This window comes from Grampus griseus, assembly GCF_964374135.1.
Source record: "Grampus griseus genome assembly, chromosome: 8".
NCBI lineage: Eukaryota > Metazoa > Chordata > Mammalia > Artiodactyla > Delphinidae > Grampus > Grampus griseus.
The window spans coordinates 10,743,878-10,757,998 of record NC_139002.1 but is presented as its reverse complement, the minus strand read 5'-3'; the positions used below and the strand labels follow the sequence as shown (position 1 = coordinate 10,757,998).

Here is a 14,121-nt window from a genome sequence, read left to right as displayed (position 1 = left end):
GGGAAGAGGGTGAGGGGGTTAAGTGAAGGATGACTTCCCTCCACCACCCTGGTAAAAGGCTGCTTGACCCTCTACAGAGTCTCAGGAGTGAGAAACAACGGGCTGTTAGGAGGCACCATCCTGAGAACAGAGACAACAGTGAGCACAGGTGTTCTAAATACAGAGACCTCTGGTCCTCCTCTGACACGTGGTCCCCAGAATGTTAGGCCTTCATCCTATAAGCAGGAATTTGGAAAACTCTTCTCTGGGGAATCTGACCAGCCTAAAAGAAAAGAGCTAAAAGTTCTGATTTCAGAGGTTCTCCAACTGAAGAACGCAACCATGTTATCCTATAGGAAAGTTCACAGTCAGCAGGTCGCACTGGGTATTCAGAGCTTCCTATGAGCTTTTTATTTCTCCTACTTAAATATGAGCACACAATCAAGGATTTCCAAACATCTGAGGATATTATATGCGATACCATTAAAAAGGAGGAGGAGGAAATTAAAGAGATCTTTGGAATTAGAAACATGATTGCTGAAATAAAAAATCCAAAGGTTAGAAAATAATATTCAGAATTTTTTCAGAAAGCAGAGCGAAAAGGCAAAAATATAGACAATAGGAGAGAAAGGAATAAATTTAGAGGATAAATCCAGGAGGCTGAAAAAAATCAAAATAATAGGAGTTCCGTAAAGAACATAGAAAAAAAGGAACAGAAATCATCAAAGAATTAATTCAAGAAATTTTCCCATAACTGAAAAAAATGAGTTTTCAGACTGAAAGGGTCTATTGAGTATCCAAAAGAGTGGGTGAAAACAGACCTCCAACTCAGGCATATCACTGCAAAATTTCAGTACACTGGCTCCAAAGAGAGTACCCTACAAGCTTCCAAAAAGGAAAACAAATGAATAAATGAAACAGGATATATCAAGAATCAAGAATCAAGAATCAAAATGGCGTTAGACTTCACAGCAGCAATTGGAAGCTAAAAAGCGATTGAAAGATGCCTTCAAAATCATTCAAAAGTATTCAAAAGTATTTCCAATTGAGAATTCTATACTTAGACAAAATACTAATAAAGCATGAAACTAGAATAAAGATGTTTTTATACAAGAATGATCTCAAAACATTGACTTTTCATACACCAATACGGAAACTACAGGACCGTGTGCTCCACCAAAATGAGAGAGTAAACCAAGAAAAAGGAAGATAGAGGAAACAAGAGTAAAATGAAAGCAATGCCTGAGATGAAGAGGAAGGAAGATGCATTGACCCAGAATCCATAGGGGAGCAGACCAGGGGCCTCTGGGAGAAATCTGTTCAGGAAATCAAAATGTTAAGAGTACATGCACAGCAAAGGAAACCATAAACAAGATGAAAAAACAACCCTCAGAATGGGAGAAAACATTTACAAATGAAGCAACTGACAAAGGATTAACAAAATATACAAGCAGCTCATGCAGCTCGATATCAAAAAAACAAACAACCCAATCCAAAAATGGGCAGAAGACCTAAATAGACATTTCACCAAAGAAGACATACAGATGGTCAACAAACACATGAAAAAATGCTCAACATCATTAATTATTAGAGAAATGCAAGTCAAAACTACAATGAGGTATCACCTCACACCAGCTAGAATGGCCATCATCAGAAAATCTACAAACAACAAATGCTGGAGAGGGTGTGGAGAAAAGGGAACCCTCTTGCACTGTTGGTGGGAATGTGAATTGGTACAGCCACTATGGAGAACAGAACAGAGATTCCTTAAAAAAACTAAACATAGAACTACCATATGACCCAGCAATCCCACTCCTGGGCGTATACCCAGAGAAAACCATAATTCAAAAATACACATGCATTCCAATGTTCATTGCAGCACTATTTACAGTAGCCAGGATAGGGAAGCAACTGAAATGTCCATCAACAGAGGAATGGATAAAGATGTGGTACACATATACAATGGAATATTACTCAGCCATAAAAAGGAACAAAACTGGGTCATTTGTAGAGACGTGGATGGACCTAGAGACTGTCATACAGAAGGAAGTAAGTCAGAAAGAGAAAAACAAATATCATATATTAACGTATATATGTGGAATCTGAAAAAAAATGGTATAGACGATCTTATTTACAAAGCAGAAATAGAGACACAGACGTAGAGAACAAACGTATGGATACCAAGGGAGAAGGGGGCGGTGGGATGAATTGGGAGATTGGGATTGACATATATACACTATTGATGCTATGCATAAAATAGATAACTAATGAGAACCTACTGTATAGGACAGGGAACTCTACTCAATGCTCTGTGGTGACCTAAATGAGAAGGAAATCCAAAAAGAGAGGGGATATGTGTATATGTATAGCTGATTCACTTTGCTGTACAGTATAAACTAACACAATATTGTAAAGCAACTCTACTCCAGTAAAAATTTTTTTAAAATACATGAACATTTGGGAGGGAGGTAGTGACAAATGGTGAAGAACTGGAGTTAAATTAGTCACAAGTACACTAAAAATTAAGAATAATACAATGAGCCTTAATTCCAAGAAAAACAAAAAGTCTTGCAGAAAAAGTAAAGTAATCGCAGCTGACTACCTGGCTTAGCTGAGAATTACACATGCACATCATAATAAGTTACAGTTTTGAGAGGAGAGATAAGAGAGGGTGCACGTATGTGGTGGGAACAGGCGAGAAAGAGAACTACGCCTTCATCTTTTATAGCATGAAGTACTAGATAATTTCTGAAATAGAAACACCAAAAAGCAGCAATGCAGTGAAGTCATTTAGAAACATGAAGGTGGATAAGATACCAAAACAATCAGCCCAAAACAGAAACTGGTTGCCTCTGTAGTGAAGAAAATAGGGAAGGGGACAGGGGACCGCTTCCTTTTTAAATAATCCTTGTAGAACTATTTGACTTTTTAAACACTGTGCACAGGTAAATGATAAAGCTCAAATCTTTAAAATTAAAATTAGAGAACTTAGGAACTGGAGGAAAAAAACAGATGAGAAAAGAGCAGAGCAAGCATAAAGTATTCATTATTTTGTTTTTAGCTTGTAAATTATTCCCATCTTAAACTTGGGATAAAGAGCCATCTCCTATCTTTATTCCCATTGCTTTCTATAGTTTGTTTCCCTTCCCAAGTGAATCACTGAGAGGAATAGATTATTTGGTATGTGTATGTATGTACGTGGGTACTGATTGCCGCCCTGCAGCTTGCGGGATCTTAGTTTCCCCAACCAGAGATGGAACGCACGTCCTTGGCGGGTGAAAGCGCGGAGTCCCAACTACTGGATGGCCAGGGAATTCCCTATTTGGCCATTCTTTAACTTCTGGCTAGAAGTTAAGCTAAGTTAACTTCTGGCTAGAAGGCAAGCACACATGATTACTCCATTATCTGCAGCCCTGGAGGCTAGGGAGGGCACAGATGTTAGAAATGTTCAGCTAATTCCCAGGGACTATATTAGTTAATATTTCTAAACAACTCTTTTATTTATTCTTGTTACAGAGATATATGCAAAAGGTGTGCCTTTTTTAAGCTCAAAAAAATTTCTTAAAGGCTTCAGAAGGAAGCTTAAATCCTGGATTTCCATCGTACATTCTGTATTGGAATCATAGGCAATTCTTTCTAAATTGACTCCTTATATAACATCATGTCTGTCACCAAATGGGATAAGAGAAACCTGGGGCAGAATGGGGCTGGGACAGGTAAGGGGGAGAAAAAGGAGCTTTCCAGATAAAGCATCCTCAATGACACTTTCTGACTCCTATTTCATCCAGGGCTGTCTTGTCCCCTCAGTCCACATGGGAGGTCAGTGACAAAGAGAAATTAAGATGAAGTTATAAAAAAATAAAATTCCTTGGAAAGAGACATAATATCCCCTTTGTAATGATAGTGAAGGCACACAAGACTAATACTCATCTTTTAGGTAACCATATTGCTACAGTTGATGTCCTCTGAAGTTTGGTATCAATGAACAAACTGCTATGTTCAGATGTATACTGTAATTCGTCATCTTTCTCTAGCACTTTTCATCCAAGATATCACAGTATATACTTTTATAACTGTTATCTCACATCCCCTCCCCATTCTTAACTGATTTATAGGGTACTCTCCTCATGTTTTGGATGCCAAGTAAGAGAAATAATGTAATCATTAGCTAATGTAAGATTAGAATTGAAGTCTCTAAGCCATCTAGCCAGTGGCAATGATGCCAAATCAGATGTGGTTCCACAATATTATAAAGAGTAATAAGAGAGAGCTCACAGAATTATTATAAATGAAATCATGGAGGGACGGTTATCTAGTGTACACACGAGGAATTCTGAGAGGGAAGGAGAAACGTGTCTTTAGGAGGTGGGATTAAAATCAGAAAATACAACAGGGAGAATCTGACTGAAGAGAAAACATGAGGGTCATTTCAAATTTTCATCTCACTTCTGAATACTTATCGGAATTATCTCTGACCTCTGCATGTATTAATTCTGTAACTCACCAAATTAATAGCCTGTATGACATTGGGCAAGTCAGTCTCTGACTCTAAGTTGCTTTGTCTGTAATTAAAGGAGATTAAGCCAAAAATTTTAGAATAGAAAAGTGGGGGGATTTGAAGTAGCTGAGACATCATCTAGCTCATCCTACAAGAGGATATATGAACCTCTTCTAAGATATCCCGGCGCTATATGTTAAATGTATCCTATGATCATTCACAACATATATTAACATAGTAAAAGTTTGTAGTTAAGAAAAAATATAAAACGTAAGCATAATATAGGGATTGGCATAAATTATAATAGTATAAATTTATTTTATGCCTTATTCAAATAAAACATCATTTTCAATTAAAAAAGAAAAATAAAGAAAACATCCCAGCAAGTGGTTATTCAACTGTGGCTTGGATGAAAACAGGGCTAAGGGATTCAGTACATCCTAGGAATGTCAATTTAAGTTTCAGATTGCTCTTAATTAGAAGGTTTTCCATAAATTGATCTAAGAATTTGCTAGATAATTTCCAGGTAATTTTTTAAAATTTTACAACCAAAATTGCTATGCAAAACCCTCTCCTCCACATAATACAATGACAATAGCCCCACTGCCACCTTTATCACAATATGAATCAGTGGTAAGCTACGATAATTAAAATTGGCTTCTAGTCTTAATTCTGCCACTGTCTTTTTTTTTTTTTTTGGCGGTACGCGGGCCTCTCACCGTTGTGGCCTCTCCCGTTGCAGAGCACGGGCTCCGGACGCGCAGGCTCAGCGGCCATGGCTCATGGGCCCAGCCGCTCCGCGGCATGTGGGATCCTCCTGGACCGTGGCACGAACCGGGCGTCCCCTGCATCGGCAGGCGGACTCTCAACCACTGTGCCACCAGGGAAGTCCCTGCCACTGTCTATTTGACATTGGCCAGACATTCATTATATCTAGATCTTAATGTCTTCGTTTATAAAATGAAGGGCTTAGATTTTTGTCAAATGTCTCTTCTAACACTGACAATTCCTTCCTGACTATAACTTTGTCTTCAACTCAGTGGGATATCACCTTGTTTTCATTTACTTTCTAGAATGAGGTTTTGGGACTTCTTTAATGAATTAAAGTTAATATCCTTTTCTTCTTTTTCTTGTTTCCGTTAACTCTTCTAATTGTGATAGGTCTATTTATTTATTTAAATTTATTTTTATTGATTTCTAGGTATCTTTTATGGGGGGCGGCCGGGCCACGTGGCACGTGGGATCTTATTTATTTATTTATTTTTGTCTGCGTTGGGTCTTCATTGCTGCATGCAGGCTTTCTCCAGTTGCACCACTCTTCGTTGTGGTGCGCGGGCTTCTCACTTCAGTGGCTACTCCTGTTGTGGAGCACAGGCTCTAGGCGCGCGGGCTTCAGTAGTTGTGGCACGTGGGCTCAGTAGTTGTGGTTCACGGGCTCTAGAGTGCAGGTTCAGTAGCTGTGGTGCACGGGCTTAGTTGCTCCGTGGCATGTGGGATCGTCCTGGACCAGGGCTTGAACCCGTGTTCCCTGCATTGGCAGGTGGATCCTTAACCACTGCGCCACCAGGGAAGTCCTGGTCTATTTATTTAAATTAGAGTGTATGAAGTAAAATCTTATTCTTAGTAAGATGACAAATAATTTTAAATGTTTTGCCTTCCAGCTTCTGATCAAACTTTGCTAGTGAAAAGTGCTTAGTGTTTTGTGGACTTAGCCTGTTCTACTGATGGACAACACAGTACCTGGCCTATAGAAATTGCTCAAATATTGTTCCAAAATCTGCTTGCCTGGAACCATCCATTGGTTCTGGTTCTGCCGTCTCTAGCAGGACAGACTAGACATACCCTCCCGATACGTAATTGCTCTGTAGCCACTGAAATACAGCTAACACAGCCAATCTCCTCTCCCAACCCTCTCTAAAGCCTTGCTTCTCCAAGCTGAAACGCTCATACTCCTCTGTTTCCTATACCTTTTACTATCTAGGTTCCTGTATTCATTCCTGGATGAATTTTAGTTTGTCAATATCCTCTTTAAAATGTGCTGCCAAGAATATAACATAAATATAAAATATTTCATTATTTTTGCACACACACTGAGCCCCATTCAAGAAGACCAGGGAGTCACTGCTTCAACTAAGTATGTTTATTGCACGATTCTTAGCAGAAGAAAGCATTCTGCTTGCTCTGTGCCTTCACACCTCTTTATCTCTAGTTATCAAATCCATCGACAAAAGCCAGTTCTCTGTCTTTTGAAGTGGTGTCATGGATTCCAATTAATCATTTCTTAGTGCCACTATCAGCTAATACTGGGCTGAATAACGTGTTGTCGATTTATTGTGTTCTTATGTCACGTGAGTAGAAATATTATCGAGTCCCTCTCTGAGACGCTATGAAATGAAGTCCATCAGATACAGCATTGAGAACAAATACCGAACAAATTAGTTACTACATTTGGGATTACATGTAGGATGACTTGTCCACCTTGGCTATTTTAAGATGGTTTTGCCCCTTCAGAATCAGACCTATGTATGTCTTTCTTTACTTTAATGCATCATAATGAACATGGTTTTGCAGATCTTCACCACCAATTGAAACTGAGTGGAGGCAAAAGCCTGGGTAATTCAGACAAAATATCTTTTCAGCCTATGGAGGCTTTGATCAGTATTGAAGGCCGAAACCAAAAAGTGCTATCATGTTACATTAAATTGAGACTAAATTGTGTCTATCCTCTACTATCGTCACTAACTCCCTGTGTATTAAAAAAGAAAGAAAGAAAGAAAGAAAGAAAGAAAGAAAGAAAGAAAGAAAGAAAGAAAGAAAGGGAAAAGAAAAGAAAAACTAGGAGAACTTTGCTATTGAGTTGTTGGCCGCCAATTTCAGGGAATACTGTCTGATGAGAAAATGATGCCACCGTCAGTGTGGCTGGCGCTGTGTATCTGAGCTCTTCCCTTCCTAACTAATCTATTCAGGAAGAGCCACAGAGGGAGACAAGGCGAGGCAGAATGAGCATCTTTTTGTGTTTGATGCTCATAAATGAAAGACACAGCCATTCCCTGAGCCCCAGGATTCATCCTGCCTCTGATCAAGCAGAGCTGTGCCTATGCTAACAGTGTTTCCTCTTTACCTGCCTTTTCAAGGCAGAGAGTCTTAAAATGTTGCTAGTCTGCTACTCTGAGACCTAGAACAAGCCCTGCCATCTTCTTGTGAAGACAAGAGAAGAAGGAAAGAAAAGCCTGGTGCTTTGGGGTTTGTGTTAACCGTCTAATTTAACCGTTTTCATTTCTCCCAAAACACAGTATTTCTACTCACTTCAAAGATTCTCCCCCAAAATCTCTTTTAGTAGTTGTTCTTCCTGGGATTAGACGTATTGGAGATGTTCCCCTTGCGTAACAGTAGCCACTTTCTCTCCCAGGTTACTAGGAACGTTCTTATTCACAAATTGCTTTCTTTATATAACTAAGTCTTTCACAAAGCATTTGCCAAAAACGCCTGCTTTAAAACAGTACTGTCATCATCTGAACAGGGAGAGAGAGGAGAAATCTGAACCTAGACTTGCTTTCGTAGCACATCTACACAATCTAAATAAATACAAGAGGGGTCCTTACAAAGTGTTAGAAGCAAAATGCCAACCATGTTACCAGAAGAAAGCAAAGTGTTTTGGGCAAAGAAGTGATCAAGGAGTCAGAAGAGATATTTTCTGTCCTGCTTTGGCTCTTAGCTAGTCCTGATTTCATGGGTAAATCCTTCCATCTCGCCAAGCCTCTATTTCCTTGTCTATGAAGAGAAAAATAATCCTTGCCATGACTCACAGATTGTTGACTGACAGCACTTTGGCAAACCCAAATAGTATATACAATGCTTGTGTTTTTAAAGCAATAGCTTTGCCTCCTAAATGGTGCAGATTGGATAAAGTTCTCACTCTGACGATTATCTTTGCTTAAGTTAATGTTTCCTCAAACAAGCCTACTGGAAAAAAAAAAAAATCTGCTGCTACATTAATAGAATCATAGAACTTTGACCCAGAAGGATCTTTAGGATTCATCCTCTTATTAGAGAAATAAGGAACGGAAAAGCGTAATTAAATGTAACCCAAGCTCACATCTCTGTTATTTTCATAATTACTATTAGTCATTAGAACCCAAGAGTCAGTCCTCTACCTAGCCACAGACACTCTTTTCTGGCCTTCCTGGTCTCTGTTACCTGAATACACAACCAGGGCGAAAGGAAGATGGGAAACTGAGGTCGCCTCTGGCACGGCTGCTATACTTGATAAGTGTACTGGGTATGTAGTGTCGTCACACAATTCATTACCATAATTTCACACTCCTAATATCAAGAGATCTCTGTCCTTTCAGCACTTCAGAGTCAAAAAATACTATTTGCAGAAACCTTTTTCACGTAGGTGGAACTCTAGACTATTAAACGATTAAAAACAGAAAAATCGGCGACGGGGAGACGGGAATCTGTTAAGGAAAAGTTACTAGCCCTGCTCATTCCTGCGGGGGACAGGAAACTGCCCAGGGCGGAAGGGAGGGAGCGTGCGCGTAGGAGGTCGCGGTAACAAACGATTCCCGGAAACTCGTGTCTGTTCCCAGTTTTGCCCGGCGAGCCCTTTATTATCTAAAGAGAGTGCAAACCCGGGAAAAGAATAGGAGACCTCCCAGGGGGAAAGGGAGGGGGCAACGCGCAGAGCCAATAGGACTCCTGCCGCCCCTCAAGGGTCCCCAAACAGGTGCACGCCTGTAAGAGGATGCGTATTCCCCTTTAGGTTTCATTTTGCTAAAACTCCGAGTTCCCTAAAATGCGATGAGAATGAGCACTTCCACACACAACCCGAGGAACGCTCGCTTTTAAAATATCAGTAACCGGTGGGACATGGAAGAGTTGCTGGACAGGCGCGCAACAAGGCCGGGAAGCAAAATTGCTCGGTGGGTTTGCTCTGCCCAAGTGTCTCGACTCCCGTGAGCGCCGCTCAGAACGGGGGCGGAGGGAGAGGGAACCAGAGTAAAGAGCGCGGGTGCCTGGGGGACCACAAGCTCAAAAAGGGTTCCTGGGTGCAGAACCACGAGCTCTTGAGGGGAACTGTGACGCTAGAGGATGGAAGCGCCGCCCTGAGAAGGAGGGAGCCGCCTTTGTATTAGTTAGAGATGGGGGGGGGGGGCGAGTGGGAGGTTAGTGGCGGGTGGCGCGCGAGTCTGTCCGGGAGTGAATGTGTTAAGGATCAGGTCCGGATCCGGATCCCCGCAGAGCGGAGGGCCCAGACACTCGGTCCCTTACCTGCAGCCCATCGGTCTGCCCAAGGAAGGGCAAGGGGTCCGGTGGAGAGCCTGGCCAACGGAGCGGGGACAGGTGGCTGAGGGGCGAGGGCCGAGGGGTCTGCAGTCGCGGCGGGGAAGAGGTCCCCCACCGAATTAGGGAGCCAAGAGTCCGTGCTCCCGTTTGCGCTGCCGAAGACGCGGGGCGAGCGGACGAGCCAAGCAGGCGCACACTCGCCCCCGCACGGGCGCTGCGAGCTGGCGGTCGGGCGGGGGAGGGGGTCGGGAGGCCGCGCCGCGCAGGCCCCGCAGGTATTGGAGGGTTAACAGGTGTGTCGTGTTTATCTTCCCGGAGCCGATGTCCGTGGCCCGCCCCTCTGCGTCCTCCCCGCCTTCCCCAGCCCGGCGGCTCAGAGCGCGTGCGGCCCTGAGCCCAGCTCCCCCTCGTCCCCAATGTCCACCTCGTCCTCCGGCTCGGTCAGCACGAAGGGACCCGTGGGCAGGCCCAGCCGAGCCTCGGCGGGTGCGGCCTTGGGGCCATGGGGGCTGCCCTCAGGGCTCTCGGGCCCATCAGGTGCTTTGGGCTCGTCTTGACTTTTCCTCAGCTGCTTTTTATGCTTCATCCGCCGATTCTGGAACCACGTTTTCACCTGATTCCGGGGAGAAACAAAGAAAATCACGTCATTCCTTCAGACCCATGGTTACTGAGCTAAGACAAAAGCGATTGCTGGAGTTTAATAGACCGCAATCCACTGATGAATTATCCAGAAGTTGTGACAGTCCCAACCTTGGGTTAAGTCACACCTGAGTGGCTCACAAGTTATTGTCTTAGCTTGAATGAGAATCAAACATCCTAGCTCTCAGAAGTACTTGTCCTGAAATAACGATGAGGCTCAAAAGGGTGTGTTTAGTAAATACTAATAGTGCTATTAATTAGAATTTCTAATAGTAAGTGCTGCGTGGATAAGTTTCCTTTCTGTTCAGAATACGTTCCTCTGACTGTGACATCTAAATACCGGGTCCAGCAAGACTGCTGGACAGCAAGATGAGAAGCAGACTTGCTGCTTCTCATCAGAGAGAAAAATCACTGGGGCCTGGCAGGGCTATGATTTCACAGCAAGTTGGGTTTCCAGGTACAGAGAATAGGAAAGGGAGTGGAGCGAGGTATTTTGAGGTTGCATGTGAATAGCATCTGGTAGAAGATGAAAACAGTCCTTCCACTCAGGACAGGGCAATAGAAAGGAGGCTTATATTAGTGTGTGTGTGTGTGTGTGTGTGTGTGTGTGTCTGTCTGTCTGTCTGTCTGTGTCTGTGCTGGGAGGGGTGGCTATGAAGACTCGCGGCTGTGAGAGAGGTTAAAGAAGAAAAAAAATCTTGTGTGGGCTTCTCTCGGGTCAAGAACCCTCTTATCTCTTACCGATTTACGTGTGACCCGGGTTACTGCCCTGATCAGAAATGGGTGGGGAGGCACAGAAATGCTAGTTCTCAAGCGGGGAGTGAGCATCAGAATCACTCGAGGGGTTTTTCCTCCGTGTCCAGAACCCGCTCGAGAGATTTTGCTTCGGTGAGTCGACAAGAGATTGGAGGTGTCGGTACTTTTACTACGGGTCTTCGGAGAAGCCTAGAATAAAGGGGAGCGGGGTCGTTGCACGCAAGAACTCCGCGGCCGGTCCAGAGGCGTTAGGAGTCGGGGGGAGAGGAGCGAGCGGAGATGGGGCCTCCCCCTCCTCCGGCCCACCTGCGTCTCGGACAGGCTGAGGGCCGTGGCCAGCTCCACCCGCTCGGGCGTGGACAGGTAGCGCTGGATCTCGAATCTCTTCTCCAGGCCGGAGAGCTGCGAGTCCGAGAAAACCGTGCGAGCTTTGCGGCGGCGGCAGTGCTTCCCCGGCAGCTCGGGGTGCTGGGGGTGCGGGAACAGCGCCGGGACAGGCACCCCTGCGGAGAGAAGAGCGGTCAAGTGGGCAGAGCCCGACCTCCCCGGGCGACCCCCGCTCCACTCCCCACCCTCGTCCCCGGCACCCGCTCCACCTCGTGCCCCCGCCGGTCCCCGCCTCGCCCCACGGCTTCTCCAGGGCTTCTCCCAGGAATCGCAGGGCAGGGGGAATAAATCGCAAGAATAGCGCTTGGAGATCTTTATCAGAAAGGCCGTCTACACACACACACGATAAACAGTAAGTAAAACGGAAAAGAAAATTATAAAATAGATCCGGAGGCCTTAAATACTGTCTTCTTGGAGAAACTTCCGGAGAGTCCTCGGCTGCGCCTCCCGAAGTTTTCTTGCAAACGTCGGAGGGTCCAGCAGCTATCCTCCTCCTCACCATCCCCCCTCCCCCCAATCCTCCAGACCCCTGACGACAACCAGTGATGTCCTGGGGCTGAACCATGAATGTGATCCGGCTTCCCAACCTCACTAAAAAACACCGTTCTCTTCCCTGAGCCGCCTCCACTCTCCCGCCTGCGGCCAAAGGGAACAGGCCAACACTCTCACGTGCGGGGCAGCTCCTGAGCGAGAACGGAAGGGGAATTGCCGCCTCGCACGTTTCCTATCAGTCTCGGCGTCGCGCTGGGGACCCATCTAGTTCTCATTCTTTCCCTCCAACCCCACGCAGAAGGATTGAAACGCTTTTCCCGGGCCGCAGGAGACTTCTCGTGTCTTTCCTGACCTTCGCAAGCTTTACCATGTCTGAGACGTACCAAGCGGACCAACCGCCGCAGACGTAAATATCGGCTGATCCCAGGGGGGGAACAGCAAAAACAGAAAACTAGTAGTTCCGGTATCTCTGGCTTTGGCCACTACTATTTGCCGGGAACATGGGTGCAGCGCAAAAGAGACTGTCTCTGGCCGGCGGTGGAGCCAAAGCAGAGAGGCGGACTTGGACGCAGGCTTCACAATTGCCCCTCCAACCCAGTGCCCCGAAGTCTGGGTTTTACCGCTTCACAAACGCTTTAGCTTTTGTCGTGGATTCCAGCGCCCACCTTTCACAAACTGGCTCACGTCTGTCCAGCCCCCACCCCGACTAGGGTTGTTTTTCCGGCTGCGCTCTGCATCTGGACTCAACGAATTATTCTATTCTGTCTGGAATGAAGATGCCGGAAAAGAAAGCGTGAATGTGGCCTTTCAGAGAGAGGCACAAAAGAAACCTGGGTATTTCCCCGCATCTCCCTGTCCCAACCAGACTTGGCTGGTCCCCGCTCTTTGCCGTGCCTGGGAAATCAAAATACTTTGGCTCTGGGCTCCAGAGATATCAGCAACAGGGGCAAAGGAGGGCAGCGCAGCCCAAGATTGTGAATTAAATGCTAGATGTTGGGAGTGAAGAGGGTTAATGAGCAGCTGCGTCTCTCCCTCTTTTTTCCTTACCTTCTCTCCCTTATTCGGGCCAGCCCAAACCTTCAGTCCTCAGAATATCCCCAAACCCTCCTTCACTTCCAAACCCCCGCAGTGTCTACCTGCAAATGCTCAGCGCCTGGGAGGAGAGAGCTGGCCCCACTGGAGCCTTTTGAGCTTCTGGGCTGGAAAGTTGAGTTCCTTTCCGTGGGGTGGGATAGTCAGGGGTCTCCCTCAGAGTGGGAGAGGTAGGGATGGGGACCGAGAGATGGACCAGAGTGGCCAGGAAGACCAAGAGAAAGGAAACTGAACACTGCCCGTCAAGAATATCGACAAATCTGCAGCTACCTCTTGGCTCGGCACGTCTCCTCCGTTATAGAAAGTGAGGAGTGACCCTGGATTGGCCTCAAGGGAGCTCCCTGTGTTCTCAGCCATATCCCCAACCTTCCACTGTCACTTAGGGAAGGAGGCCCAGCCAAGCCAGGCCCAGCCAGCTCTGGCCTTTCCTCTCATCCGTCACAGGCTTAGGGTCTATGCTGGAAGACGTGCTCTCTCTCTCTCTCCCCATACCTTGAGACCCCTGTTACTTACCCGCGGTGGTGAGGAAATAAGGGTGGTGGTGGTCTCCCTTATGTAGAGGGTGATGGGGGTGAGGGGCCAGGAGGGTGGGTGTGGGCATGAGGGGGTAGCCATAGTCTAGCAGAGGCACCCGGGAGGCCAGAGAGCTGGTGAAGTGGTCAGAGGCCACCTCCCTTAGCGGCTTGGGCTTGTGCAGCAGGATGTCCTCGATGAAGAAGGACGTGGGCCTCTGAGATGACGCCGGGTGTAGAGGGGAGGTGAAGTTGAGATTCATCTTGAACCGAGCGCCTGCCACAGGGCGGGGGCCGGGGACGACGAGTAGGAAGCAGGCAGCGTCTCAGCACGCCTGGTCGAGAGCCAACCACCCTCGAGGCTCGGATCCCTGATGCTCTCTCCTCGGCCTGGGCTACCCCCGGCGCTGGAGAGGCAAGAAGATAAGCTCTTGGGTAGGTTGGGTCTAAGTGTAGGAGAATTGGCAGCTTGGAGAG

The 14,121-nt window shown here is 45.9% G+C and overlaps 1 protein-coding gene across 1 annotated transcript; it reads right to left on the bottom strand.

The window, feature by feature from the left end:
* Window positions 1-10,139: 10,139 nt before the first annotated feature.
* On the bottom strand, window positions 10,140-13,907 carry BSX (brain specific homeobox; the record flags this gene model as incomplete). Its single annotated transcript, XM_082660475.1, has 3 exons — window positions 10,140-10,379; window positions 11,468-11,664; window positions 13,646-13,907. The coding sequence occupies 3 exons, from the start codon at window positions 13,905-13,907 to the stop codon at window positions 10,140-10,142; spliced, it is 699 nt and encodes a 232-aa protein (XP_082516601.1).
* Window positions 13,908-14,121: the final 214 nt, after the last annotated feature.